A 27,069-nucleotide genomic window follows, 5' to 3' on the forward strand; every position below is an offset into this window, starting at 1 on the left:
CACTTCCCCACCTGCTTTAATAAGCACTGTATTTTTACGATGACAACCAAGTAGTCTGCCTATGAGGACTGCCATATTTAGATTGAGCTCGTATCAGTCTGCTCACTACTACTGCTTGAAATGGGTTGTAAGTCATGCCTGTACTTCTGCATTTTGCTAATAGGAGTACTGGTGTCGATATAAAATCTGCTCGGCTACCATAGGCAAGATTTCACGTTGAATTACAATGTGCAATCGCACATTCACGAAAAGCTGGAGGGACTGATTATTTGCCCCTTTGAATTGTTGACTTCCCCTCTTCCGTTTTATCTCTCCTCCCTGCTTTCTCTTCCTCCTGTTCTCTCACAGGCCTTCAGCCGCGCCCATCGCATCGGCCAGGCCAACAAGGTGATGATCTATCGCTTCGTGACTCGGGCCTCGGTCGAGGAGCGCATCACCCAGGTGGCCAAGCGAAAGATGATGCTGACGCACCTGGTGGTGCGGCCCGGGCTGGGGTCGAAAGCTGGGTCCATGAGCAAACAGGAGCTGGACGACATCCTCAAGTTTGGCACTGAAGAGCTCTTCAAAGATGAGATTGAGGGTAAGAGAGGATGGAATATGATGTGAAGAAAGATGGAGGATGGATAGATAGGAAGAGAGGAAGAGGAAGAAGGTAACTGGAGTCATGGAGAAAGGGAGAGCAATAGGCAGGGCTGGGGAGATCATAAACGCTGGCCCTCGAATCCAAATCAAGTCCTCGTTTCTGTTTCTCCCGGGTAATTAATGTTACAGATTGGCCAGACACCTGTTTTCACACTTGACTTCCAGGTAAAGGGAGGGTGGAAAACCAGCCGGTCTCAGCACTTGCTGATCATTGATCATGGTAGAGGAGGGTTTGAGGGTTTAAGAAAAGAATACGCATAAGACAGCTGGCAGAGGAGAGTAAGGACAAAGCAAGGTGTCACTATTTCTTATGAAGGTAACAGGGAACACTGGGATCAATCAGTCAGCCATGAGTAGCGTATATTTATAAAAGCCCTAACTCTGTTGTTATTGGGTGTCCCTGTTGTCTATCACCCTGTCCTCTTGTTCCCTCTCTGCCTGTGCCTAGCGGGGGACAATAAGGACGACGACAGCAGCGTGATTCACTATGACAGCAAAGCCATCGAGAGACTGCTGGACCGCAGCCAGGACGCCACAGACGACACTGACGTGCAGAACATGAACGAGTACCTGAGCTCCTTCAAGGTGGCACAGTACATGGTGCGGGAGGAGGACAAGGTGGGTGACAATGACAATATTTAGAAATGGTAGAGAAAGGTACCAGGAAGAAAAAAGTATTTCTTGGTCATCAAAAGAGCAAGCACTTGGGCTCATTTACTGTTACAGTATCTAGAGAGAGAAAATGAGACTGGATATTGAAGGAGGTAGCCACGTTAATGGAACAAGTTGGGGCCCAGTTTTACAGGAGGATAAAATGACAAAGGCTATTACCTCTGAGCCAAATCAGTAAAAATAGGATATATACTCACTGAGCACTTTATTAGGAACACCTACATGCAATTATCTAATCAGCTAATCATGTGGCAGTAGTGCAATGCATACAATCATACAGATACAGGATAGGAGCTTCAGTTAATGTTCACATCAAGTATCAGAATGGAGAAAAAATATGATCTAAGTGACTTTGACCGTGGAATGAATGTTGGTGCCACACAGGGTGGTTTTAGTATCTCAGAAACTGCTGATCTCCCGGGATTGTATCTAGTCCAAGTCCACTAAATACCTAATAAAGTTCTCACTGAGTGCATCTATATTTAATATAAAATTGAACATTAATTGTCCAATACAATAACTATATTGTTTATATTTTAAATTGCATTTTGAAGGCGTTTTGAATGCTCTGGTCTCCTCATGTTGACCTGCCCTGTTTGTGTGTGTGTGTTTGTGTGTGCATGTGTTTGTCTGTGTGTGTGCATGTGTGCATCTGTGTGTGTGTGTGTGTGTGTGTGTGTGTGTGTGTGTGCATATGTGCGTAGGTTGAGGAGGTTGAGAGGGAGATCATTAAGCAGGAGGAGAATGTGGACCCTGATTACTGGGAGAAGCTCCTAAGGCACCACTATGAGCAGCAGCAGGAGGACCTGGCCCGCAACCTGGGCAAGGGCAAGAGGGTCCGCAAGCAGGTCAACTACAATGATACTGCACAGGAGGACCAAGGTACGCACACCTGAGAAACAAAGACAGTGGGAGAGGCTACGAAAACGGGCTGAAATAAGTGGTGGAGGATACTTAGAGGTAAAGAAAGGAGGGGTGAAGAGAAAAGAAAGTAACAAGAAGATGGGATATAAGTAAGACAGAAGTGGAAATACACAAAGAAAATTTACTAGGAAAATGGGAGGGACGGTGACTCAGGAGTGAGTCTGGAGTGCCCTAAAATAATGAAAAAGACTGTATATAGAGACTGATGCAGGCTTCAAATAGACCATGCAAGAATATGTAAGTGAGAGGTAATTACATGTATGATGTTAAGAGATATGGCCTGGACATAGGAGGAGACTGAGAGACATACATACATTCTGAAAGTACAGGTAGTGGCCTGATTTACATGCCTCATAGTTAAGGTTAGCAAGGCGGTGAGGGGAGATATTAGTGACTTGACAGAACTTCACTGACCAAGACTGTTCAGTGCTGATGGTTCCCGATGTCTAAGCCAATGTCAAGCGATATAGCCTATGTTTAAGGTGGTGTCAGCCTGGAACTCTAAGGGAGAGATATCATCGAGAAAGGGCAAGAGTGGGTAGAAAGGCATCACTAAATAAAAATGCAATGCGGAACGGGTGAGGATCTGCAGAAACCGGGGTAGGCCGCCTCCCTTTACATTGGTGTTGACATTTGTGAGCCATAGGCATTGTGTCTGTAATGCATGTGAGGCTGGCAATATGAAAAGCACTTTCTCTGTTTGCATTGTCCCATTTGTGCATTTGTGTGTATTTCTGCTCTCATTGTCTCTTATGAATTGTTTTCAACCCTGGTTCTCTTATGAAATGGTTTCAAAGCTCTCACTGACTCCAGCTTTTGTTCTGCAGGATGGCTTGTGTCTTGTAATATGTGAATTTGAGAATTTGTGCAATCTTTTGCTTCTGACATTGTGTTCTTTCTTTTTTTCTCTTTTTTATTTATTTGTGCCATTGCATTGTTATTTCAGAAGACTAGAGATTTAAAAACGGACTGTTTTGTAGAGCCATTTGCCTAGCTGAGAGCAGTGTAGTTGATGGGCCTAGCCTATTGACGGTACACCGTGTGCTGTTTCAGAGTGGCATGCTGGTATTTCAGATAACCAGTCCGAGTATTCAGTGGGCTCCGAAGAAGAAGATGAGGATTTCGATGATAGGCCAGAAGGTATGGCCATCTGTCTGCCTGCAAAGCGAGTGCTCTGCTCTGTTGAGGAAAAACGCATATTGCTGTTATTCCATCATATTTTTCTTGATTAATGGCAATTTATTCGCCTGCCTACCTTCTAGTAAACACATGAATTGGCAGGGGATTAACAAAGAAGACACAGAGATGCTTGGCCTTTTTTGTTGTTGATTCCCATCACTTAAAAAAATGGCAAGAGTACAAAATAGAATTTTAGTCCAACATTACATGAGGAGGGAAGACTAAAGGCAATGTGATGGTCTCGCGTTTTGTGTTTCTCAGGGCGCAGGCAGTCACGGCGCCAGCTAAGGAATGAGAAAGACAAGCCACTGCCCCCCCTGCTGGCCAGAGTGGGGGGTAACATTGAGGTAAATAGCATTATAACTGTTGCTACATATTCTATGTGAATTCTGAAAATTAAATGTCCTTTCCGTAGGATTTTATTCAGATGACATTCTCTCTCGCTCTCTCTCTCTCTCTCTCTCTCTCTCTCTCTTCCTCTCTCTTCCTTCAGGTCTTGGGCTTTAACACTCGGCAACGCAAGGCGTTCCTGAATGCAGTGATGCGATGGGGCATGCCTGCCCAAGATGCATTCTCCTGCCAGTGGCTCGTCCGGGATCTGCGAGGCAAGATGGAGAAAGAGTTCAAGTAAGCGGAAGAGAGGGACAGATGAAGGACGGGTTGGGGTGGGGGTCAGAGAGGAGGGACCAGATGAAGTGAAGATCATGGCTATATCACTGCTGCTGTTCTTCAGCTATCACAAAGCTCTATGGACTGTACTGCTTGACTGTTCATAACATTATTATATGGACTGTTACTCAAGCTACTCAGCTCAAGCTAGGTTTTGAAACAGCTGGTTGCTGGTTGACCAGTTAAGACCAGCTCCATACTTAACAAGTTTTGATCAGCTCATGCTATTTTTTGAAACAGCTGGTAGTTGGTAATTTCAAGCTGGTCTTAGCTGGATTTCACCAGGGAAATCATTGAGTACAGGCCTACTTGTACATGTCTTTTCTCATCTCCTATTCCATCATGCTCCCACTCCTCATTTCTCTGGTTCTCTGGTCTCTCTCCCTCCCTCACTCCCTCCCTCAGGGCATATGTCTCTCTCTTCATGCGGCACCTGTGTGAGCCGGTAGCAGACGGCTCTGAGACATTTGCAGACGGGGTGCCAAGAGAAGGGCTGTGCCGGCAGCCAGTGCTCACCAGGATCGGGGTCATGTCTCTGGTCAAAAAGAAGGTCAGCGTTCAGAGGTCACCAAGGAAGGGGTAGGAAGTGGCAGAAAAGCAGATGATACCAATAGGTAACGTTAGCAAAGAAGAAAGTGTGCACAGTGCTTCCATGCGGAAAGCTCGAGGTAAATTCCAGAAGCACGGCTGAGATAAATGTATGCTCCAGAAATGTATCTTAAGGGATGCTCTGTGCACATGCTCTTCGTTGTTATGCCTGGGATCCAATGAGTACCCTTCTGGTAAAAAGGGTCATTCAAAAAAAAAGCCATTCAGCAAAGCAAACTAGCATTCTAAATCTTTCTTTTTTGTTGGTAATATGAGCAAATGGAGGATGGGGGTTGTAAGCATTTCCCTACAAATAAATGCAGAAATATAGAGTCAGAGCAGCACAATGCCATTAGTGCCTGAAGTCTTGAAAAATGAATTATTCTGTCTGGTTTTCCATGAAGGATCTGATCATTTTTGAGAAGGTTGTGTGCAGAATTGTGTGGAAAAAGAATACGAGCAATTTGTTAACACTCTGAAGAGGGTTGAGCCACTTCATAAACATCTGTGATACATTAAATCCTGAAATTCACAGAATACAGGCTACAGTTCAGTTGCGTCTTTGCAGTAATTTGTCTTTTGATTCCTCCCCATGTGCTTGTCATGCGTGACTGTGTGCTGATGTTGTCCAGGTCCAGGAGTTTGAGCATATTAACGGGAGGTGGAGCGTACCAGAGCTGAAGTCCGAGGTCAGCGCAGACTCCAAGAAATCATCTCGTGCCTCCTCCCCTGTCAAAACAGCCACACCAACCCCAGAACCCAGCTACAACAACACCCCCTGCACCTCTAAACCAGGTACGCCATTGTCGTGTACATTGCACAACAACAACTTTAAACCAGGTGCTTTCAATTTACAGCAGTGTATGCCACATATCTCCAGTAGGGGGCACCCAGGCACTTCTAAATCTTCCCTACACTTCCCTACGCAGTTAATGCACCGTAGTCAGACACCCACACACTGCAAATACGCACTAGGTATGGCTCATACCTCCTCCAATCTGGAGAGATGATTCATAGCTGCTGTAAATCTGCAGCAGTGTCGTCAGACGCGTGGTGATAATGTGATAATACCCCTCCTTTGAGGATCTCTGGCAAAGTCTAACGCTTCTCATGACGATCCACCCTTTGGATTTTTCTGTGTCCACAGCCACCCCATTGCCCCCTGACAAACTGGAGAAGAACGAGAAGGAGGAGGGCGAGAGTCCGCCAGGGCAGGAGAAGGACAAAGAGAAAGACAAAGAAAAAGAGAACGAGAGCAGCGATGGCATAGACCCCGTAGATGTAAGAGCTCAAATCCACCTGCTCTGGAACTACAGGGGGTCCAGCCCCCCTGTTTGCCTGTGACCAGGGGCCAGGGCCTTGGATTTCGCCTGCATATTCAAAAATGCCAGACATTCAGACACAAGTCAACATTTGTCCTTTGACTAACAATTAAATTAAATTTACTTTTATATTTTTTACATGTTGATTGAATAGAACCCTCTGTTAATATTATAATACTATAATATTGAAAGTATTATGTAATATTTCTGAAGGTAATATATTATATTGATGTGGTTAAATCTGACGGGCAATTTGAATAACATTATTTACAAACGCACTAGCTTCAAATGATTCATTTAGCTTCCATTTGAATCCTATGTGCTTCATATGTGCCACTGTCTCTCCCTCTGTCACTTGTAAGGAAGCACGACAGGATGACCCTCCCAGGGAAAAGCCAGACTCAGAAGAGCGAGTCGCGTCTGAGCAGGAGCAGAAAGATACACCTGATGTGCCAGCAGCCCCATCTGAGGAGAAGAAGACAGAGGAGGAGAACCCAGAGCAGGAACCCAGTACTGAGCCAACAAAATGTCTACCTCCCACATCACCCCCTACTGCTAAAGATGAGAAACAAGGTACCCTGTCTCACACCTTTCACAACAGCACGGCACAGGGTATCATCCAATGTATGCAGTACAGTAGTGTAACTCTAATGACATCATTCTAACGAGTTCCAACTGCCTTCAGGCATTCATTTGTTTTTTGCTTTGATTTAGTCCCCTCCCATTTTTTAAATGCTAAACTTACAGTAATGTAAAACCTCTGTAAGCCCATCATACTGCTGCAACATCCTCTATGCAGGTTACTCCATTAAATCCCTGTGGCCCCCTGGGTATGAATTATTTGTCCCACCATGGAACCTCCAGATGATAACCCACACTCATTTCTGTGCAGTAGGACACATACATACACACATACATACATACCTCATCATACTGATCAATTCTGCTGATAAATTATGTTTGGGATGCTATGAAGAATGTCAGTTTGTTGTGTTTCAATGCATTTATAAAAAGTTAATTTCTAAAGCAACATTTGAAATGCGGCTGGATGGCTATAGGTGGTGGGCAAAGCAATGAGAACTCGCTCTTGCTCTTGCAGAGACAGAGAAAGCAGAGGAGGAGAGATCGGAGGAAGCCACCACCCCCTTGCAAAGGACTGGCAGCAAAGACAAGCTGGAAGGCCAACCCCCTGAGGTTATGAAAGGTGAATAATGTTTCTCTCTGTTATCCAGGGCTTAAACCCAAAACATAAACTTCAGTATCTCAGTGTCATTTTATTGTTACTTTTTGATTTCACTGGTATGTAAACACAAAGGCATATCAGAGTATGTTAAAAGAAAAATGGACTCTTACGGTAACGGAGGAACAGACTGAATGTAAAATTTGCCTCTTTAATGTAACAGATTCAAACAGAGCATAACTGTTTCCCAGGTACAGAGGAACTCAAAGCAGAAAGGGATGCTGGGAAGGAGGGCAAGGGCCTGAAGGAGGAAGTTGTCAGGGGCAACGGAAAGAGTGAGCGCCCACGGTTCATGTTCAACATTGCAGACGGGGGCTTCACCGGTATGTCAGGCCGGCTATGCCACTGCATGCGTCCGCTCACTTTCCTCTCTCCACAGAGGTGTCCCGGCCATGGGGTTATAGAGGTTCAGGAAGCACACAGCCGTGCTTCATCCTGCTCATTGTGCCTTCTCTTCATTACTGTAAACTGTAGAATATGCGTGGGTTGTGCGCACATTTTACCAAGCACTTTCAATGCATCAGCCATACCCAGTTCTCATGTGTATATCATTGAGTTAAAATATCCCGCACATGTGTCTGCAGAAATGCACGGATTTTTCAGCTGTTCTTGTGAGCACTTATGTACCCCATCTTAGAATACATCAGTTCACTGAGAACAGAGCCCTTTGTCCCAGAATACCCCGTTTCCTAAATGTCTGCAATCGTCTGGCTTTGCTCATATATCCTATAAATAATGATGATGTGCAGTGAAAGTTTTATGGGTGGTCAGGGTTAGCGTGGTGCGTTGTTCCAGTGTTGGCTGAATGTCGTGACCGCCTGCCCACAGAGCTACACACACTTTGGCAGAACGAGGAGCGGGCGGCCATCTCTTCAGGGAAGATGAACGAGATCTGGCATCGGCGGCACGACTTCTGGCTGCTTGCAGGCATCGTGCTGTATCCTTGCCAACTGTCGCTGTGGAGCAGCTCACTGTAGCAGTGTCCATTTTGTATATCATCAGTGAGCCCTTTCTCACCAAGTGACTCTGCATGTTATGTTATATTCAGAGGAGGGGGGTGACCTTTTCCGTTGTATTGTTTTCTGTAGCTGATTTATCTGAGTTCTGAGGAATATTGGAGATTAAAGCGAAAGGGTAGAAAGTACATTAGAAGGGCGGGCCAGATATCAACTACTAGCAAATATTTGGCCTGTACTTCAGTCAACTGTGCCTGTGTGTAATGCTTGGAAATGCTGTAATTTGGAAAAGAATATTGCTGCAGCCCCCATTTCCTTTAACCTCCTTTTCCTGCCCATTACTCTCCCGCTCACACCACCCTTCTGCAACTCCATTCCCATACTCCCCTCAGCCCCACGTCTCTTCATTCTCCCACAACTGCTTCCATCTGCTCTTTGCTCCCTGTGCCGTTTTTCCTTAACTCTTCTGAAGTCACGGGTATGCACGGTGGCAAGACATCCAGAATGACCCACAGTTTGCCATCGTCAATGAACCTTTCAAAACTCAGGCCAACAAGGGCAATTTCCTGGAGATGAAGAACAAGTTCCTTGCTCGCCGTTTCAAGGTGCAAATATTAACCAAAACAGGAGGGGGGATAAAGTGTCTGTGATGCATTTTGACGTATTCAACACTTACCCGAAGTAATGTAACACCATGTCAACAAGCCAACTGAACTCCCTCCAGTAGCTGCTTGTGTGCCAATTTGTCAGTGATTATGCCAAGTCCAGTGCATGTCACGAGGAGAAATATTGAATATCGGTGCTGATGGCTGCATTTACTAAAAACTCTTCCTGTTATTGCCTGTTTCACGTTTCACATCCTGTTCTCTACATCCTCATTCCTTTCACTTCCCTAAACCTCTCTTATTCCATCCTGTTTGTGTGTCTGTGTATGTGGGTGTTTGTGTATGTGTGTGTTTTTTTTTTATGATGATAGAAAGGTAATGCACTAATATTTTATTTGCACAGTTCACTTAATCACTAGCTGTGACTGGAGTAGTTTGTGGTTGGTTTTGAACATGACAAACTCATGCCAGTGATGGAATAGTTGGCAGAGTATTCCCTGCTTCTTCATGGCGTAGGAATGATTGACAGCATGCCTGTGGTCTGCCTGCGGGTAGGCCTCCATCCCAATAGCTGCACAGACCAGCTGCTGGGCTAAAGAGTGAAGATATGTGGAGCACATTGGAGAGGATGTTAGTCTGTACCCTCCTGATGTTACACTTTTACTGTGACACATTCATTTAAAAAACAATGGAAATTTCAGGAATCAGCAATATGAAGGAAGAACACTGTCACACTAGTTATTCTCATAATATGTTGTCACTTTTGTCCATTTAAAGAGTGTCCTCAAGGTAGACAATAATGTGTGCTTATCTTTTTATTTGTATTATTCTTTTCAATACTGAGTCATGTTGATCCCTGTTGCAGCTATTCTTTTATTTTTAAGTTAAACTTAAATGGAGTTAATGGAGATTTGCACTGAAAAACGAGATTGAAAACATATCGTGACACATCCCTTGCTGAGCGGGGAGAGAGATAGAGTTTCTTTAAAAATAAACACAAAGTCTTCACCCTCCCCCACACGGGTTTTGGGTGAAAATAATAAAGGCAAACTAAATCAAACCAGACTGTTGCTTTCAGCTCTGTAGCTCTGTAGCTCTGTCTCTGCCACCTACTGTGGAAAGCACACAGTTTAAAACCCTGGACTAATTCGTAAAGTAGTCCAGGTGTGTGCCTACTTAACCAGTAGGTGTGGTCCTCGGATTGCCCTGCTTCCTTCCCGCAAACTGAGCCACTGTGTGCCAAAAAACTTTTACAACACATTGGTTTTTATTGCACAAAAGGACCAAATCTTGATACTGTGGGCACCAGAATTATTGGCACCCTTAATAACAATGGAGAAAAAAAGGCTGCATATAATAACATAGATAAGGACATATATTTTATGTTCAAACATATGGGAAAATTATATACTTTTATTTCAATGCCTTTACTTTCAATGTTTTTTTATTGAGTAATCTATTTTTTTCTGAAAACAACAGCTGGCAAAAGTATTGGCACCCCAAACAATTATTTGAAATAAAATCAAACAAAGTGAAATTGGCGATACAATTTTACTTAATTTAGTTAATCTTAGTCTAAAGGAACTACGCTCAGTGAGCACTTTATTAGGAATTTATTAGACTTCTTAAGTCTTCTGCTGCTGTAGCATATCCACTTAGAGGTTTGACGCGTTGTGTGTTCAGAGATGTTCTTCTGCATACCACTGTTGTAATACATGTGGTCCTATGCATTCAGACAAGATTTGAGTTTGCAGTGGTTACTCACACAAGAAGGGAGGAAAAGGAAGACAAACATTATGATAGCCAACTGCATTTGTTTGGGGTTTTGCACAATTGTGTACAATGTAGATTTCACCAGTTTTTGTCTCTCTCTTTCCCACCCTCCATGGCATACCAACACACCAACCCTCCGTCTCTAAACACTCTACTCCCTTTTTCTTCTGTGCCCCTGCCCTCCCCTGCTCCTCTGTTTGTTTCTCTTTCTTCTGTGGTCTCCTCCTTTCTCCTGCTCCTGTGGTCGTGATGGCACAGTTATTGGAGCAGGCCCTGGTGATCGAGGAGCAGCTGCGGAGGGCGGCGTACCTGAACATGACTCAGGACCCTACTCACCCCGCCATGGCCCTCAACGCGCGATTCGCTGAGGTGGAATGCCTTGCCGAGTCACACCAACACCTGAGCAAGGAGTCGCTGGCCGGGAACAAGCCCGCTAATGCAGTGCTGCACAAGGGTGAGGGGCTGTGTGTGTGTGTGTGTGTGTGTGTGTGAACACAGGAACGTGTGTGTGTGTGTATGTGTGTGAACACAGGATTGTGTGTGTGTGGGTGTGTGTGTGTGTGTGTGTATGCGTGGATGTGTTCAAGTTCAAGTTCCAAATGTATTTGTCTTATGCACAGTAACAGTACAAAGTAGCAGCTGCTGGGAATTAAATGCTTAATCTGAGAACTCTACAGTTACTTACATTAAAGATAATTGTCAACCTTGTCAACTCCTCCCTGTCTTCCGGCTGTTTTCCGGCATCCTCCAAGAGGGCCCACATCACTACCGCCCGGTATCTCTTCTTCCTTTCCTTTCTAAAACTATAGAACGAGCCGCTTCTACTCAACTTTCTTCTTTCTTTTCTAACAACAACCTGCTAGACCCCCATCAGTCTGGCTTCAGATCGGGCCACTCAACAGGGACTGCGCTCCTCTCCGTCAGTGAGTCACTCCATGCCGCACGAGCAGCCTCCCTCTCCTCTGTCCTCATTCTCCTAGATCTCTCTGCTGCCTTCGACACTGTGGATCACTCCATCCTCCTGTCTGCCCTGTCAGCAACGGGCATCTGTGGCACTGCCCTGGACTGGATTGAGTCCTACCTCTCTGGTCGCTCCTTCCAGGTTGCCTGGGCTGGTTCGGTATCGACACCTCGGCCCCTCGCCACAGGAGTTCCCCAGGGCTCAGTCCTAGGCCCGCTTCTTTTTTCTCTTTACACTCGCTCCCTTGGCCCGGTGATCACTGCACATGGGCTATCCTACCACTGCTACGCGGACGATACCCAACTCTTCGTCTCGTTCCCGCCGCCTGATACGCAGGTTTCAGCCCGTATCTCTGCTTGCCTGAGGGACATCCAGAGCTGGATGGACAACCACCATCTAAAGCTCAACCCAGGCAAGACTGAAATGATATTCGTCCCTGCTAAAACCTCTCCCCATCTGGATCTCTCCATTTCCCTCGGGGATACCACACTCACGCCGTCACCCAGTGCAAGGAACCTCGGCGTGGTGATGGACAGCAGACTGTCCCTTTCCGAGAACATTGCAGCGGTGACCCGGTCTTGCAGGTTCTTCCTATACAACATACGGAGAATCCGCCCCTTTCTCACCCCCTACTCGACCCAGCTCCTGGTCCAAGCGATGGTTCTGTCCCGCCTGGACTACTGCAATTCCCTCTTGGCTGGCCTCCCAGCGTCCGCCATCAGACCCCTCCAACTCATCCAGAATGCAGCAGCTCGTCTGGTCTTCAACCTTCCCAAATACTCACCCCCCTGCATACTTCCCTCCACTGGCTGCCTGTCATGGCTCGCATCAAATTCAAAACATTGGTGCTAGCCTTCCAAGCAGTTAAAGGGTCTTCCCCAGCTTATCTACAAAAAATCATCAGACCCTACACCCCTGCCAGACCTCTTCGTTCAGCCTCCACAGGCCGCTTGGCACCTCCCCCTCTCCGAACCTCCACCTCACGATCACGACTACTGTCTGTTCTGGCTCCACGGTGGTGGAACGGACTCCCCGTTGAGGTCAGAACTGTAGAATCTCTCCCCACCTTCAAGCGCAAGCTGAAGACACACCTCTTCAAGCAGCACCTCTCCCCATCCCTCCCTACCTCCCTGTGAACCTTAATTGTTGTCTCTGTGATGTGCTTTGTGTATCGGTATTTTTAGTTGGTTAGGTAAGCAAAAAAAAAAAAAAAAAGGCCCTCGTCCTTATCTTTGTTGTACAGGTAGCAGTTGAAATTGTACTTCCCTCTAGGGTCTTTCAGCGAACTTATCCCTGGTTATGGGTATGCACTTTGTTGTACGTCGCTCTGGATAAGAGCGTCTGCCAAATGCCAATAATGTAATAATGAATTAATAAAATGAATGCAAACAATGTACATTAACAGGTGCAACAATAAAACAATATCTAGTAAATGCCAACAGTGTGGCACTAAAGACAGAGCAAACTATACAAGACCAATGCAAAAACCAGTGCAAATAAAATAAAAAAATGCCAGACAAGTGTTTCAGTGCAGACAGAACAAACCAATAAAACAGTTATGAGGGGTTATGAATTATGATTTATGAATTTAATAGCCTTATGGCTTGGAGGATGAAGCTATCGTCTAACCTGTTCAGGATGTCTTCAGCTCATTTGGGAGAGAGTCAGACACAAGTCTGGAGGACTCTGTGATTGTCCTCAATCCACTCCACATGTACCTAGTATTAGAGCCATGGAAGGCTTTTTCGTGGGTTTTCTTAGTTGATAGCTGGATTGCTTGTATTTTTGTAGGCAGCTCTCCATACATTGAGCATAGTGTGGATTTCAGTTGACCCAGGGTTTTTGAACAGTGATGCTAGGCACAACATCATCGATGCACTTACTGATGTAGCCAGTGACCGTTTCTGTGAAGACCTCAATGTTGTAGTTTGTCTCCTCTTGGAAAACATTCCACTCAGTAATACTGAAGCAGCGGTGTGATCTGACTCATCTGGCCAGCACTGGATGGATCTTGTCAAGAGCCTTTCCTGTTTGAGCTGTGTGTGTGTGTCTATGTGTGTCTGTGTGTGTGTGTGTGTGTGTCTGCGTGTGTGTGTGCGCGCATGCAGGAACAGTGTTCTGATGGGCCCTTTTTCCTGTTATATTCCTTTAAATCTACATCCAGAAAGAATGCATATTGCACAATAGAAAGAATGCATATTGCACAATACTTTAACAGTTTTTATTGAAGTTTTACCCAATACAGATTTACCCTGACCACACCGTGCTACAAAAGGCCTCTCCCCCCAGCTTCTGATTGGCCATTGTAATTGCAGTGCTCAACCAGTTGGAGGAGCTGCTGAGTGACATGAAGGCAGATGTGACACGTTTGCCTGCCACCCTCGCTCGAGTGCCGCCCATCGCCGCCCGCCTGCAGATGTCTGAGAGGAGCATACTGAGCAGACTGGCCAACAAGGGCACAGAGACACACACACCCCCGGTAAACACACACACACACACATACCCACACGCACACGAGATTAACACAGAGCTCACAACATTAACGCAGAGCTCACAGCATCAGATAGCCAGAATACCAACTGACTGCTAGCCTATGCACACAAACACTCACGCACATGTCCCTCACACGTGTGCTCTCTTTATTACTCACACTCAGAGAGCTCAGATTTTCTACTGCGTCAGTGTTCAGCATCTTACATACTGTAGACACACTTACACTACTCACTGTGGACACATGAAATCTCTCTAAGCCCAACTCATCACAATAGAACAAGAGATTAGATGACTCCCAAAACACAGGTCAACAAAGCATTAAGATGATACACTGCAGTTAGTGCATAGAGGTCTATACTGCAACCTATATACACACTCTGGGAATAGAAGTCAATCATCTCTCCTTTTTCTCTTTCTATAGCCAATACCCCCAGGGCCTTATGCCACACCGCAAAATTTTGGGGCACCCTTTACCCCTGCCCCAACAGGAGCCTTACTTCTGGGAGGGGCAAATTACAGTCAGATGCCCCCTGGGTCTTTCATATCAGGTAAGTGATCCACACAAGAGGCTTTCTGAAGTCTGCTGAAGAATTTACTAATGAGGTTTTATTTTGCAAACACACACAGACACACACAAACTCACACACGCACATACATATGAATATATACAGTGGCTTCAGAAAGTATTTAGACCCCTTCACTTTTTACACACTTTATTTTTGCCCATCAATCTACACTCAATAACCCATAATGGCAAAGTGAAAACATGTGTTTAGCAAATTTATAAAAAATCTAAAACTGAAATAATTAACATGATAATAAGTATTCAGACCATTAATTCAGTACTTTGTAGAGCATCTGTGAACTGTCATCTTCAGGTCCCTCCACAGCTGTTTGATGGGGTTTAAGTCTGGGCTTTGGCTGGGCTACTCAAGGACAGTCAGAGACTTGTCCTGAGGCCACACCAGCATTGTCTTGGCTGTATGCTTCAGGTCATTGTCCTGCTGAAAGGTGAACAATCGCCTCTGTCTGAGGTTGCGTGCACTCTGGGGAAGGTTTTCTTCAAGGACCTCTCTGTATTAGGCTGCATTTATCCTTCCCTAACTCCCTACTACTGAGAAGCACCCCATAACATGATGCTGCCGCCATCATGCTTCACCGTCGGGATGATATTAGCCAGGTAATCAGCATTGCCTGGTGTTTGTTGGACATAATTGGGGTTCTGCCCAAAGAGTTACATTTTTGTCTCACCAACGCTCTGTTAGAGTGACCGTTGGGCTCTTGGTCACCTCCCTGACCAAGGCCCTTCTTGCCTGGTGTCCTTCTTCCATTTCACTATTACTGAGGCCACTGTGCTCCTGGGAAGACTCAAAGCTTTTGAAATGGTTTCATACCTTTGCCCTGATCTCTGCTTTGGCATAATTTTATCGCAGTGGTCTACAGAGTTCCTTGGACTTCATGACTTGGTTTTTGTCCTGGCATGCAATGTGAATTGTGGGACCTTACATACACAGGTGTGTGCCTTTCTAAACTACATGTATGTCCAATCAATTAAATTTGCCACAGGTGGACTCAAATCATGTTCTTGATCTCAAGGATAATTAAAGCAAACAGGATGCACCTGACTACAATTTGAAGTGCTACGGCAAAGGGTCTGAATACTTCAGATTTCAGTTTTGGATTTTTAATAAATTTGCCAATAACCTTTTTAAAAATGTTTTCACTCTGTCATTGTGGGTTGTTGGCTGTCAATTGATGGGCAAAATGGCTATTTTAAATGACAACACAATAAAGTAGGCAAAAAGCAGAGGTGTCTGATCACTTTCTGAAGCCACTGTATATATATATATACTTTGTCGAATAATACAGTTCAGAATAATTCAGGTCTACGCAGACTTAAATCTTGGTCAAGCTTTATTACATGATCATGGAGAGAAGTACAATCATTTGTAGTTCTCTGAAAGTTTTCACCCATCTTTAATCAAAGACAAACAGAAAAAAGCGCAGGACTCCTGCCATATATTATTCTGCTTGGAAAGGGAGTTTTAGGAAGTGACACTCTGACCATACATTTACCTCGCCTGCTGAGAACCCATGTGCACGCAGGGACCCATAATATATAGGCACTCAGCAGAAGGACACACTAGTAAATCTTCCCTTGTTTTTCCAAACAGAAAAGAGTCCATGTGAGTAATAAACCATTGTTGTTTTGACAAGGAGAAAGAGCCCCCAGTTTCTACCACAATACTGTATATACTGTATATTTGTACAAATCATCCATACTATATGCATACATATCAATATGCATACATATCAATGTGTAATGCATTCTATTACAAGATGCATTACATATATAGCAACGTATTAGGAACAGCCTATCTTACAGGACACAGGGCAGCCGACTCATATCTGCATGAGCCCGGTTTGTGAAGTGCAGTGGGATAAGAAGGGGCAGCTGGCATCACAGAGGAGAGAAAATGTTTGTTAGCACTGATGAAATATACAGTAGAATTCTTGGTATTCCATATTTGGGACAGAAATGGGGAAAGCATTAAAAAATAAAATGAAGTTCTTCAGCAACAAATTAAGTTTGGAGTGCTACATTATTGGACCGTGGGTGTAAGACAAGTCCAAGTTCTGAGAACTATAAACATACACAACCAAGATAGTTCTCTGGATTTATTAATTGTAGATCCAGTTATATATGAGAGCATCCGCCCATACATCTTTTTAAAAACAAATATTGCACAAAAACCTTCATTTTAAGTTAATATTTGTGGGCATAATCATTTTCATTTTGTCACGTTTTGGCAATCTGTAGTCCTTTCTCTTTAACAATAGTCTGGTCTAGATTTTACTGGAATCTTTATCTTTCAAATAGCACTTATCAGGTGCGTAGCTGTTGCGTAGCTCCAGACATATTCATTAGTAATTCTTCAGAGAGGAACTTTGGAAACTCTGATGCATGGGATGCCTGTGTCCAGTGTTGGTACATCTGTTTCCTCTGACTGGTGTGCCGGCACTCAGAATGGTGATGTCCTGTTATTAATGGCCACAATGTCAGCTGCTGAGTAGAGACTTTGTGAAGTGGGTACCACCAGGCTGTCCACAAGTAAATCTGGGTGAATGAAATCGATAGCATTTCAAGTGTCTTGATGCCACCAGAAAATCTGATCTCGTTTGTCCTTGTGCTACTGAGAAAAACAGGTGTGGGCATAGGTGTTGGTTTGGTCAGGAAGACCTGATGTGATGTGGATGTCTGTGCAGTGACTTGGGTGCTGAACTGTTGACCAAAGGAATGTGTTTTTATATACTAATGTTGTACCCTTAAGCAGGGGTTCAACACCAGTACAGTGCTTTACTTGCAGCACATCCAGTTCTTTGGTTTCAGAGCTTGTGTAATAGTTTTTAGATGTTTAGTATCACATAATTGTGTATCCTAATGAATTTCCCAGTTTGACAGAACTGGGACTCTCAATGATTGCTTTCACTTGGCCTGGGGACAACTGATCCCTGTGAAATACAAGAAAGTTCTGAAATTAAAGACACACTTGAATAAATGAGGGATACATAGTGTGTTGAAAAGTGGGATGGTTGCTGGGGCAGATTCAGCAAGAGATTCAGTGACGAGAACTGCTAAACCTGCTGATGTTCACATGGAACAAGTTGGCACTGAAGTTGAGGGAAAGACCTCAACTTGGGGAAACTGTGGTTAAAAGTGCAAGTTATTTGACCATGATGTCCATGAATTTGCTTGAGATGCCGACAAGCTACAGTTGAATCAGTTAAACACAAATTTGGCCTATTCCCTTGTATTCCAATTACCCTAAGCACAAATGACTGCAGGAAAATGACTAATTTTGACTTTAAATGGTACCTCAGGAATGAATGCTGAAAAGTCCTACATCATATATCACAGGACGCATTTTATTTGAAGGATATGGCTTTCGGTTTTGTTTTGTGTTTTGTTTTTAAAATTAGCACTGTGCTCATTAAACAAGTTAATTTAGTCTAGCATTGGCATGAATTAGTCTAGCTTAGTCTTACCTTTTGTGCATGTCAGCTGTTTCTGTTCTGGAAAAATAACCTGTGTTAACATATCAGACATCATTCTGGCTTTTTATACAGTATGTGAGCAGATCATAAAACTTCACTGCTTCTGGATTGCTGAATAAGGATGTACATATCGACTTTAATTGGTGCCTTACTGACTTGCTGTTGCTGAGATTCTCTTTTCAGTCATGGTTGTTCACTGTTTTCAGAAATGCTCAGATGTTTATCACAACTGAAATATGTTTGCAGAAATAATCATGATGACATTTCAATGTATTGCACTGTTGAAAGAGGGCTTCTGAATTCGTCAACACGTCATTGCTATCTTAGCAAGCTTTTAGCTGCTTTAACAAAACCGGATTCATAGGATGATTGAACAGCACTGTGAGTGGATGCAAATTTAATAACTTCTTCATTTTCTACATTTATTTATGTAAAAATACCTTACTAGGTAGTAAAGATGATGTGCACCTGGAAGCTTTGTTTGGAGTTTTTCCTGACTGTGACACAGCTCACACAATGACACAACACACTGTGGTACTCTAAATTGAGCATTGCAGAAATGGTAAAGTCATGACTCATTCACATCAGTTTTTCTTTATTTAGAAGGGATTTGAGGATCTTGGTGTAATGGAACAAACAAGCATGTTTTGGTCTACAAATTGTGCTGTATTGTGAAAATCAAATTGTAGAGAACTGCTTTTCTTCTCATGTTGCTCCTTGCAATACTAATTTAGTTCAGACACTTTGCATTGACAATGGGCAAAGATAATTAAAAGGGAGAGATATCGTGAGATCTTTGTAAACCTTGGTTTGCTTTTCACCACTTGCCAAGACTTAACTGTCCCTTCACTCTGCAACCAACAAATCTCCTAGTCTCTCTGGAATTAGAGTTTGACCGAACTGAGTTGGACACGGTAAACTCTTTATGGCCAAAATAAACAGAAGCTTTCTTGGTTGTGACTGTGGCCAACCCCCTTTTTAACATGCAGCCCACGATCGAGAGAACACAGCACTGTGAACACAGCAGCCTTGACTGTGTGGCCTTGCGACCTTGCTGAGTCCCACCTACTCACAAGACAGATCCTGGATGGACTGTCACCCTTTAACCTACATTCCTAAAAACCAACCAAAAATAACATCACTAGGTCATGTGAATGTTCTGTTTTCTTTCCTTTTTTCTCTTGCTGTCCTGTGTTGAAATACATTTACCACATTGCTGATGTGAGCAAAACCTGATTCTCTCCTCAGACTGCTTTTCTTTTTAATGTGCTGCAATGTGACACATCAGAATTCTTTGAAAGCCAAGCATGCTTGAAGCACTTTACCTCAGATCTTTAAGGAAGTAACTTGTTTTATTGCTGCGTATTGAAGTGGGAAAAAAAGATTGCAGTTGCTTTTTTGAAGTGGAGCACCAGATCTCCTGGTTTAATGTTTTTCACAACGAACCTTATAAAGACTGCTCTGCCAACTGACCTCCCCCACTCCACCCAACAATTGTGCTGTTGTTGCTAAATGCTGCTGAATGCTACAAAATGTTGACGGTTTGTTGCCGCCATGCGCCTGCTCCCTCCTCCAGTGTCTACAGTGTGCCACTTGTTTGCCCCACAGAAGCCGGCTCCTGCCTGAAGACCAAGGAGCACGATATCCTGCAGCGCCAACGTGTGGTGGACCTGTGGAAGGACGGAAAGTCGGAGGGCGCCATCGGGCAAGAGCTGCGGATGCCCAAGTCCACTGTGCACAGCATCATTGTAAAGTACCGCCTCAGCAATACAGTGGAAAACCTGCCTCGCAATGGCCGGCCAAAAAAGCCCTGAAAACCGGTGTCAGAGAGAAGGGGTGGCCCAAAAACCCAAACTGAGGACAAACCGCAATCTCTGAGGACAAAGAGCACACACCAAGCAGCAGGAGTGGGGTTAAAAAGGGGGACAGACATCACCATCTAGTCTGAAATAGAAGAAAAAACATCCTGAAACATGACAGAGGGAGAGTGTGACAGCAAAAGGGAGAAAGAAACAACCAAATACCTGTGAGAAACATAACAGAGATGGCAGGCTCAATAGAGAGTGCGAGGGAAATTATGAAATGAGAAGTGGAGTACGGACATGTAGAGAACAAACGAGGCTTAAAAAGAGGGGGATAAGGCTGAACATTATCCAGGTATAATGGTGGAGAAAGGAGGAGTTTGGATGCATCTATGCTGACGCCTTTTTCTCTCTCACAATACCACCTCAGGAAACAGTACATTTCATCTCCCCTCTCCTTCACGGTTGTGAAATCTCCTTCGCCGTTCTGAATCATTTGTCAGGCCTGACCTCCCTCCTCCCTCTCTCACTCGCGCAGATCAGCAGGCCTTCAATGACTTGGCAGAATTGAAGTATTTTTCCCTTCACTTGACCTATTGCAAAGGCTCAATGATCCAAAGGTGGATGATCTGACCTTGTGGGTTCTAATACCTCCATTGAAGAATGTCCTAAACCGACTACTCAAAGGGGGAAAAAATCTCCTTGCTTTTCTGTGAGAATGAGTTCCTGGACAACCCGTGTCACTTCCATATGGCTGAGCGCCTGGAGAGAGTGAAAACCTTCCATGGGCAGGAGAACAAGAAGCATAAAGACATGTGCAGAGACAAGGCTGGCTTGAGACACTGCAAGCGTTTTTCCATGCTCGACCCGTCTGTGGATGGAGAAGTGTGATTTGTGTGGATATCTGGATGAGACACATACAATGCTGTAGACTTAAAATGTACAATTATCTTCATTCTAGTGGGCTACTGTTTGGGAGGGGTTAATGCATCACTGCAAAGATAATGAGAAATGGGAAGATTGTTTTTTGCAAATGTTTTACTTTTTTTCTGAAGTGTTGCATGACCTGTTAGACCAAATTCCTTGGTGTGTTTCCAGTCAGGGGTAAGCAGGATCAAATATGTTGCGAGTGTAATCACTCTTACACCCCCCCCCCCCCCCCCCCCCCCAAAGAAACTCAGTGTGGATCAGGCTAAAGCTAACCCTTTGAAGCTCAGAGAGTTTATGTGTGTATGCATGTTGGCGATGGGGGGGGGGGGGGGGTCTCTGATCAGATTCTATGATTTGGCTGGCCAAAACAAAGCTTTCCTCTGAAGACATGGGGAATACTTATATCTATTTATGTTTATATTTGTAAAATAACCTGAAGAAGAACAGGTTTTTTAAATATAAACACAAAAAATTTTCCATTACATTCCAGGCAGTTGTTTTTTTAATATACAGTCAGAATGTAAAGGCTGTGTCCTTAGTCACTCTTGGCTTATAGACTGTAAGAATCTGAACTGCACTTTATCAGTATTCTGAACACATTGTTGTGTTTCCCAACCCTGCTCCAGGGAGGAATCATTTGTGTGCTGGTTTTCATTGTAGCTGATTACTTAGAATTTTGGTTTAGCTGATAACATTTCAGTGGAGGGAATTTAGCAACTTGGCAATTATTTGCAGTATTGGTCCTGTGTGAAAGAAATGTGCTGCTCTAACGTGTTTGCACTAAGGGAAAGCAAATAAGCAATGCCGTTTTACTGATTGCCATCTTCAACAAATCAGTAATACACATTGAGCTATATTTTAAAAAGTAGGTGTCAACTGAGACCCTTCATATTGCACTGATGTGTCGTGTCTAAATCCTGACCATGCCATTGCAGACTGTGGGAGTAAAGGAGGTCCACTTCTTTACACAGTAGTGACTCTTCTGTTCAATGCTCTCCTCTGTCTGCAGTGTGCCCGTCCTGGAGGAATGCGGTGCAATCCTCCAGCACAGAATGTGCATTTGTCTCAATATTGCAGTCCCTATGATTATGATTAGAAATTCTAGCAGGGGAATACTGAATTTTTCTAATGTACTGAATGAGCAGCCTGTTTCTTTTTCTTTCATCAAACACAGCTCAAACCACATTTCTTTCTGCTGTTACGTAAGCTTGAAACCCAAGAGATTGCATAGAAAAGAACAGAAAAAAGAAAAAAAAACAACAAGCTACATTGTACCAAATTCTTGAAAATAATTTGAAACAGAAAGGAAAACACTGCATTAATGGACAGGTCTGTCCTCTGAACTTACCTGTACTGGATAGGATCTGTGCACCGTAATGGAGTCCACCTGTTTCTCTCACTATTTTATGGATGTGGTGCATTGTACTATGTAGATCTTTGGATTCAGCTCTGTGTGTCTGTCTCTCCTGAAGCAGACCCAAGGCCCACTGCGAATGATGTATGTTCTCCCAGTTCCATGGACTAATTTTATTAAGCTGTGGAACTGGGCATTATCACAGCCGTGTGTCTGATGGTAATGCACTCTGTTCTTTATCTTCAATGGTACACGCCACAAACCCTAAAGCTTTTCGTTTCTGCTCCTGAAGTACTGCAATCCCACAGTTTTTGTCTCTGTGCAAGTGTTCACTTTCTAACTTTTACATTTACATTTTAGGCATTTAGGTATCTTATCCAGAGTGACATGTAATGAGTGCAAACAAAGAAAAGGCCTAGATACCCATTCTAGTGACTAAGGATTATCCGCCAGATCGGTAATCCTAAATCACTACAATTAAAATACGGAAGGGAAGGTGTAGAATGTTTAGGGGAATGTAGGGTAGCTTGAGGGGGAAGATGTGGAATGGGAAAATAGGGTGATGAACCAATTCAAACTTAAATGAACCTGTTATTTTGGGTCTGAGAATGTGTGGTGACCATGCTGGGCCACTTCCCACACCTTATCAAACATTCCTAATCTTTCTGCCCAATGGATCCATGCTGTGCATGTATGTGTGTGTGTATAGCAGTGTAGGAGACCTCTCCCCTATCCTCTATTGTTTTTAATACAACCCAGACAACATATGACAAACTTTAGGGATTTTTACATTGTTTTTTATTGTAGTACTGTATATGATATTTTGAATGTATATGTAAGCTCACTCATTAAAAGGTTGTCACAGTTGCGATCTGAGGAATGCCTTTTTGTTATTAGTGTGTCGTCCGTGGTTGTTATTCGGTTTTCCTACCCGACTCCATCTTATGTGGGGCCGTATCTCACAAATCATGTTTCCGTCCTTTTCCTTTTCAAACTAAACCCCCTGTTTTGGCCCCTCTCCTCTCTTCCGCAGTGCTGAATGGGCCCGCCATGTCTCTGAAGAAGGAGAGAGAGGGAGAGCTGCTACTGGGTCGGAGAGAGCAGCGCAGTGGAGAGGTGATCTGCATCGACGACTGAACTCAGCTGCCGTACTGGCTGCTAGACCCACAAACACCCACGCATGTGCACACGCGCGCACGCACGGGTGTGTGTCTGTGTGCGCGTGCACACACCCGTGCACACACACACACACACGCATACACTTACACACACACACACACACATACACTTACACACACCCGTGCACACACACATACACACACACGCATACACTTACACACACACACACACACACACACGTACACTTACACACACACACACACACACACCCATGTGCACACACACACAAACTGCACACACATGAACACACACACACAAACACATCCCCCCCCCCCCCCCCATGTGCACACACACACACGCACACACACACATACACTTACACACACACACACACACACACCCACATGCACACACACACAATTACACACACATAAACGTGCACACGCATGCACTCTCTGCCTGTGGGGCTTTGCAGCTAGAGGTAGAAGGTTAGACACAGGTACAATGGAATCCCATTATAATGACCGTGTGTTTAATGACGAATGTGTTAACATGACCGAAGACCTAGAGCTGCACAGCCCTTCTGCATTCACAAATATGCTAGTATCTGCCATTCATTTACTGCGGGTCAGTCAACCTTTAGAGGTCAGTGTGTTGAACTAGTGTCACATCAGTGACGTCAAACACTCCTACAGAAACGGTTCATTGTATGTGAGAAGAAATACATTTGGCAACACTGACTAGAATAATGTCCAGATAAAGTGATCATGTCAGTAGTATGTATCATTCTATCCAGGGATCCTCCACAATGACTGGAGTAATCTCAGCTCCTCTGGACTTGCACTCACACTGTCACCATCAACATGTGCACTCCATGAACAACAAGCAGTTTCTGCACTCCCATAATCACACTCTCTCCATAAACTGCACACAAATGTATACCCTATGATTTCACCAAAAACACAAGCTCCACAACACATAAAAATCCTCTCCAGGCCGTTCACTAACTCAACTGGGGATAAGCCCACTATCAATGTGCACACGCACACACACACACACACACACACACACACACACACACACACACATATGCACATGAGAGCAACCGCGGTCCATACCGTCTCATGTTTATCCCTTCCTCTTTCCATTCCTTCCACTTGTCCCACTCGCTTGCTCTATTCTTGTCTCTCTTAAGTGCCTGTGGCACCAGTCAGCTCAGAGGGGTCACCAGTCAGACCCTGTGACTCTCCTACCCCAGCTACATGCCGTGAGGCTACATGTGATTGTGTACACATCTGCACTTACTATTACTGCCACCCCACCATTCATCCTGCAGCATGATGCTCATGATGTATCATCTATCCGAAGGAAGAAAAAAAAAAAAAAGCTTTGCCCACCGTAATTATTCATCCCATTTAATCGCATTTCGATTTCATGCAGGAATGTACTGTAGGTTTGGACATGGTCCAGTGGCAGTGGACCTTAAATCTCAATGTCCGTGAAGCCATTATCATTGGCTTAGGTACCTAGGGTCTCAATGTCTCATGGTTGAACCGGTGGTCAGTATGCTGAAAATAATTGAGGAGTAAGAACTGTACACAGAAAATCTGAATTGCTGCTTTTTATAAGGTTCCAAAAGGGTGTTAATAAAATAGTAAATATTACTGCCTAAGAAAATGATTTCCTCCACTTGATAAAAACATACCATAACTATTTTTAAAATAAAATGCACTATGTAAGCATGATGGTATTAGCCATTGCTTCATGTTAGGAAGTGGTCGCCTTGTATTGCATTTTTTCTTGTTTCGAAGTAGGCAGAAGAAATAGTTGGTTTCTATTTTTAAAAATGCAGTCATGATACTGAGATTGGTTGTAGCTGCTCCAAAGTGTATGGTGGATATATAAGCTTTCAGAACTTGTTCATTAATTGAGTTGTTTTCATATTGTCTCATAAAATGGTTTTCAAAAAATCAGAGGTTCTATTGTAGAGGGGTTATTTGTGGTCTGAATTAGACAGTTTGCTAACAACATCCATAAAGCTCCTGTTTATATGCTAATAATAAGCATGGATAACATTATGATTTATGATTATGAGTGCTACATGTAATTGTCACAACATGTGGTAATGCTTTCCACGTTACCTCTCAGTGGTTCCACCAGACCTCAGTTCTCAAGAGACAGCCTCCTTGTATTGCTGCCCTTCTTGATTTCCATTTTGTAACATGAAGACAATTTTAAGCTGGGGCTGATTTTGAGGAAGTAGTGTTTTTCTGTGTATTTAGGGTATCCCAGGAGAGCATTGTTAATCTTGGCCTACAGATTGGAGGCTGGGTCAAAGTTGTGGCATTGGTCTAAAACGCTGGACCTCTGTACCGAATGATTTATTTGAGATTAAGAGTATGTTCTTTAAAAGACAAAAATACAGTATTATGGTTTCCCTATCCCTCCTTCATCTCCTCTTTCTCTAATGGCTCCAATTCCACTCTTCAGCCTCTATCACTCCCTGATTGGTTAGCCTCTTTACTTTCATTCTTGTTTTTACGAATTCTGTGATATTCTCTGCATATTTAAACTGCGGTTATTGTGTTTTGTGTTTTTGCTAATTATTATTGTTGTTGCTGTTGTTGACCTTGACGTTATTATTGCAAAAGCTTCTACCAAAACCAAAAATTTAATGATTAATAAAGGTATGTCTGGTGCACAGTGTGTCTATGGACCAGATATCTTGTAATTTATATCCGAATGAACGAAGAGGTTGCTGTAACTTCAGAAATGTATGAAATACAAAAAAATATAAAAATCTTTCTCTGGCTTGCTGTCAAGATTTGGGGGCTTGCAAATAACATTTCTAGATCATTCACTTATAACATTGATGCATTGTCACAGAATTAAATATTAACTTCATCCTGTAGTCAACTGAATTCTCTCTTCACTTGAAACATGGAGGAGCAACTGGTTCAGATGAATGTTCTGCATAGAAATACATGTACATTATTGTTACTAAATACAGTACACTGATTGTAACAATTCTGGCCATAATGTAGTGTACCTCTTCCCTTGTCTCCACCAGGTCTCAAATTAAAATTTTTGTACTCCCTAGAGTGAAATTGAGAGGAGCATTAATCAGTTCCTTCCCCCAGGCGATGCACACACTGTTGTTTCAAGTTATGAGTCTGAATGCATTTGACCAAGTAGCCTATAGGACAAGGTTTAAAAAACTAAACTAAAATGCTTGCAAGGTCGAGCACTTTCTTCCTTTGTCTCTCAATCTCTTGTTTGGTTTCCCAGTTTTGTTTCTTTTTATTTCTTCATCTGTCACTGTGCGAGTTGTGGTGCGCAACAATCAGTGACCTTGTTGTGGTTGAGTATGTGTGGGTGCGGAGTGGAACCTGTCAATAATGCATCCCTGTTTGTAATAAAATTAAATTAAACAGAAAAGAATGGTGTTGTGCATGTTCTTTAAAACACACAAATGGCATGTGAATAGGTGCTCAGTGGTCTAAAGTAACTAAAATCCATGCCAATACAGAGTATCCAGGTGTCCCACAGTGTGATACATGGTTGCCCAGGGTGCAAGGGTATCAGTCCACAAGATATTCCAAGCCTATACTACGTATTGTATAGGCCTAGTAGTAATTTAGTAAATTGCTATTCCCATAAGATTAAGGTATCGCCAAAATGCTTCACATTTTATAGACTAATGGTGTTAGTTGTTGTTAGCCACGTACTTCAATTTCATAAAAGTGCAAATCAAGAATTTAAACTGAATTTAGAAAATCACTAC

The 27,069-nt window shown here is 43.6% G+C and overlaps 1 protein-coding gene across 7 annotated transcripts in view; it reads left to right on the top strand.

Moving 5' to 3' along the window:
• The window catches only part of chd3 (chromodomain helicase DNA binding protein 3), a 44,275-nt gene extending 17,549 nt beyond the window's left edge, over positions 1-26,726 (top strand). Inside the window, exons 23-40 of one of the 7 annotated variants that reach the window (XM_061237070.1) lie at positions 349-580; positions 1,091-1,260; positions 2,019-2,196; positions 3,292-3,378; positions 3,679-3,764; positions 3,911-4,044; positions 4,492-4,636; positions 5,307-5,469; positions 5,822-5,955; positions 6,359-6,569; positions 7,096-7,200; positions 7,428-7,559; positions 8,065-8,173; positions 8,665-8,797; positions 10,829-11,024; positions 13,847-14,010; positions 14,446-14,572; positions 23,200-26,726. In XM_061237070.1, the coding sequence (XP_061093054.1) occupies positions 349-580; positions 1,091-1,260; positions 2,019-2,196; positions 3,292-3,378; positions 3,679-3,764; positions 3,911-4,044; positions 4,492-4,636; positions 5,307-5,469; positions 5,822-5,955; positions 6,359-6,569; positions 7,096-7,200; positions 7,428-7,559; positions 8,065-8,173; positions 8,665-8,797; positions 10,829-11,024; positions 13,847-14,010; positions 14,446-14,572; positions 23,200-23,303 (2,610 nt within the window). In that variant the 3' untranslated portion in view covers positions 23,304-26,726. Of the gene's footprint in view, positions 1-348; positions 581-1,090; positions 1,261-2,018; positions 2,197-3,291; positions 3,379-3,678; positions 3,765-3,910; positions 4,045-4,491; positions 4,637-5,306; positions 5,470-5,821; positions 5,956-6,358; positions 6,570-7,054; positions 7,201-7,427; positions 7,560-8,064; positions 8,174-8,664; positions 8,798-10,828; positions 11,025-13,846; positions 14,011-14,445; positions 14,573-19,688; positions 23,043-23,199 lie in introns of those variants that run through there. The other 6 variants (XM_061237074.1, XM_061237067.1, XM_061237068.1 and 3 more) reach the window with 6 other exon arrangements.
• The last annotated feature ends 343 nt before the right edge of the window (positions 26,727-27,069 follow it).

This window comes from Conger conger, chromosome 3, assembly GCF_963514075.1.
Source record: "Conger conger chromosome 3, fConCon1.1, whole genome shotgun sequence".
Lineage (NCBI taxonomy): Eukaryota > Metazoa > Chordata > Actinopteri > Anguilliformes > Congridae > Conger > Conger conger.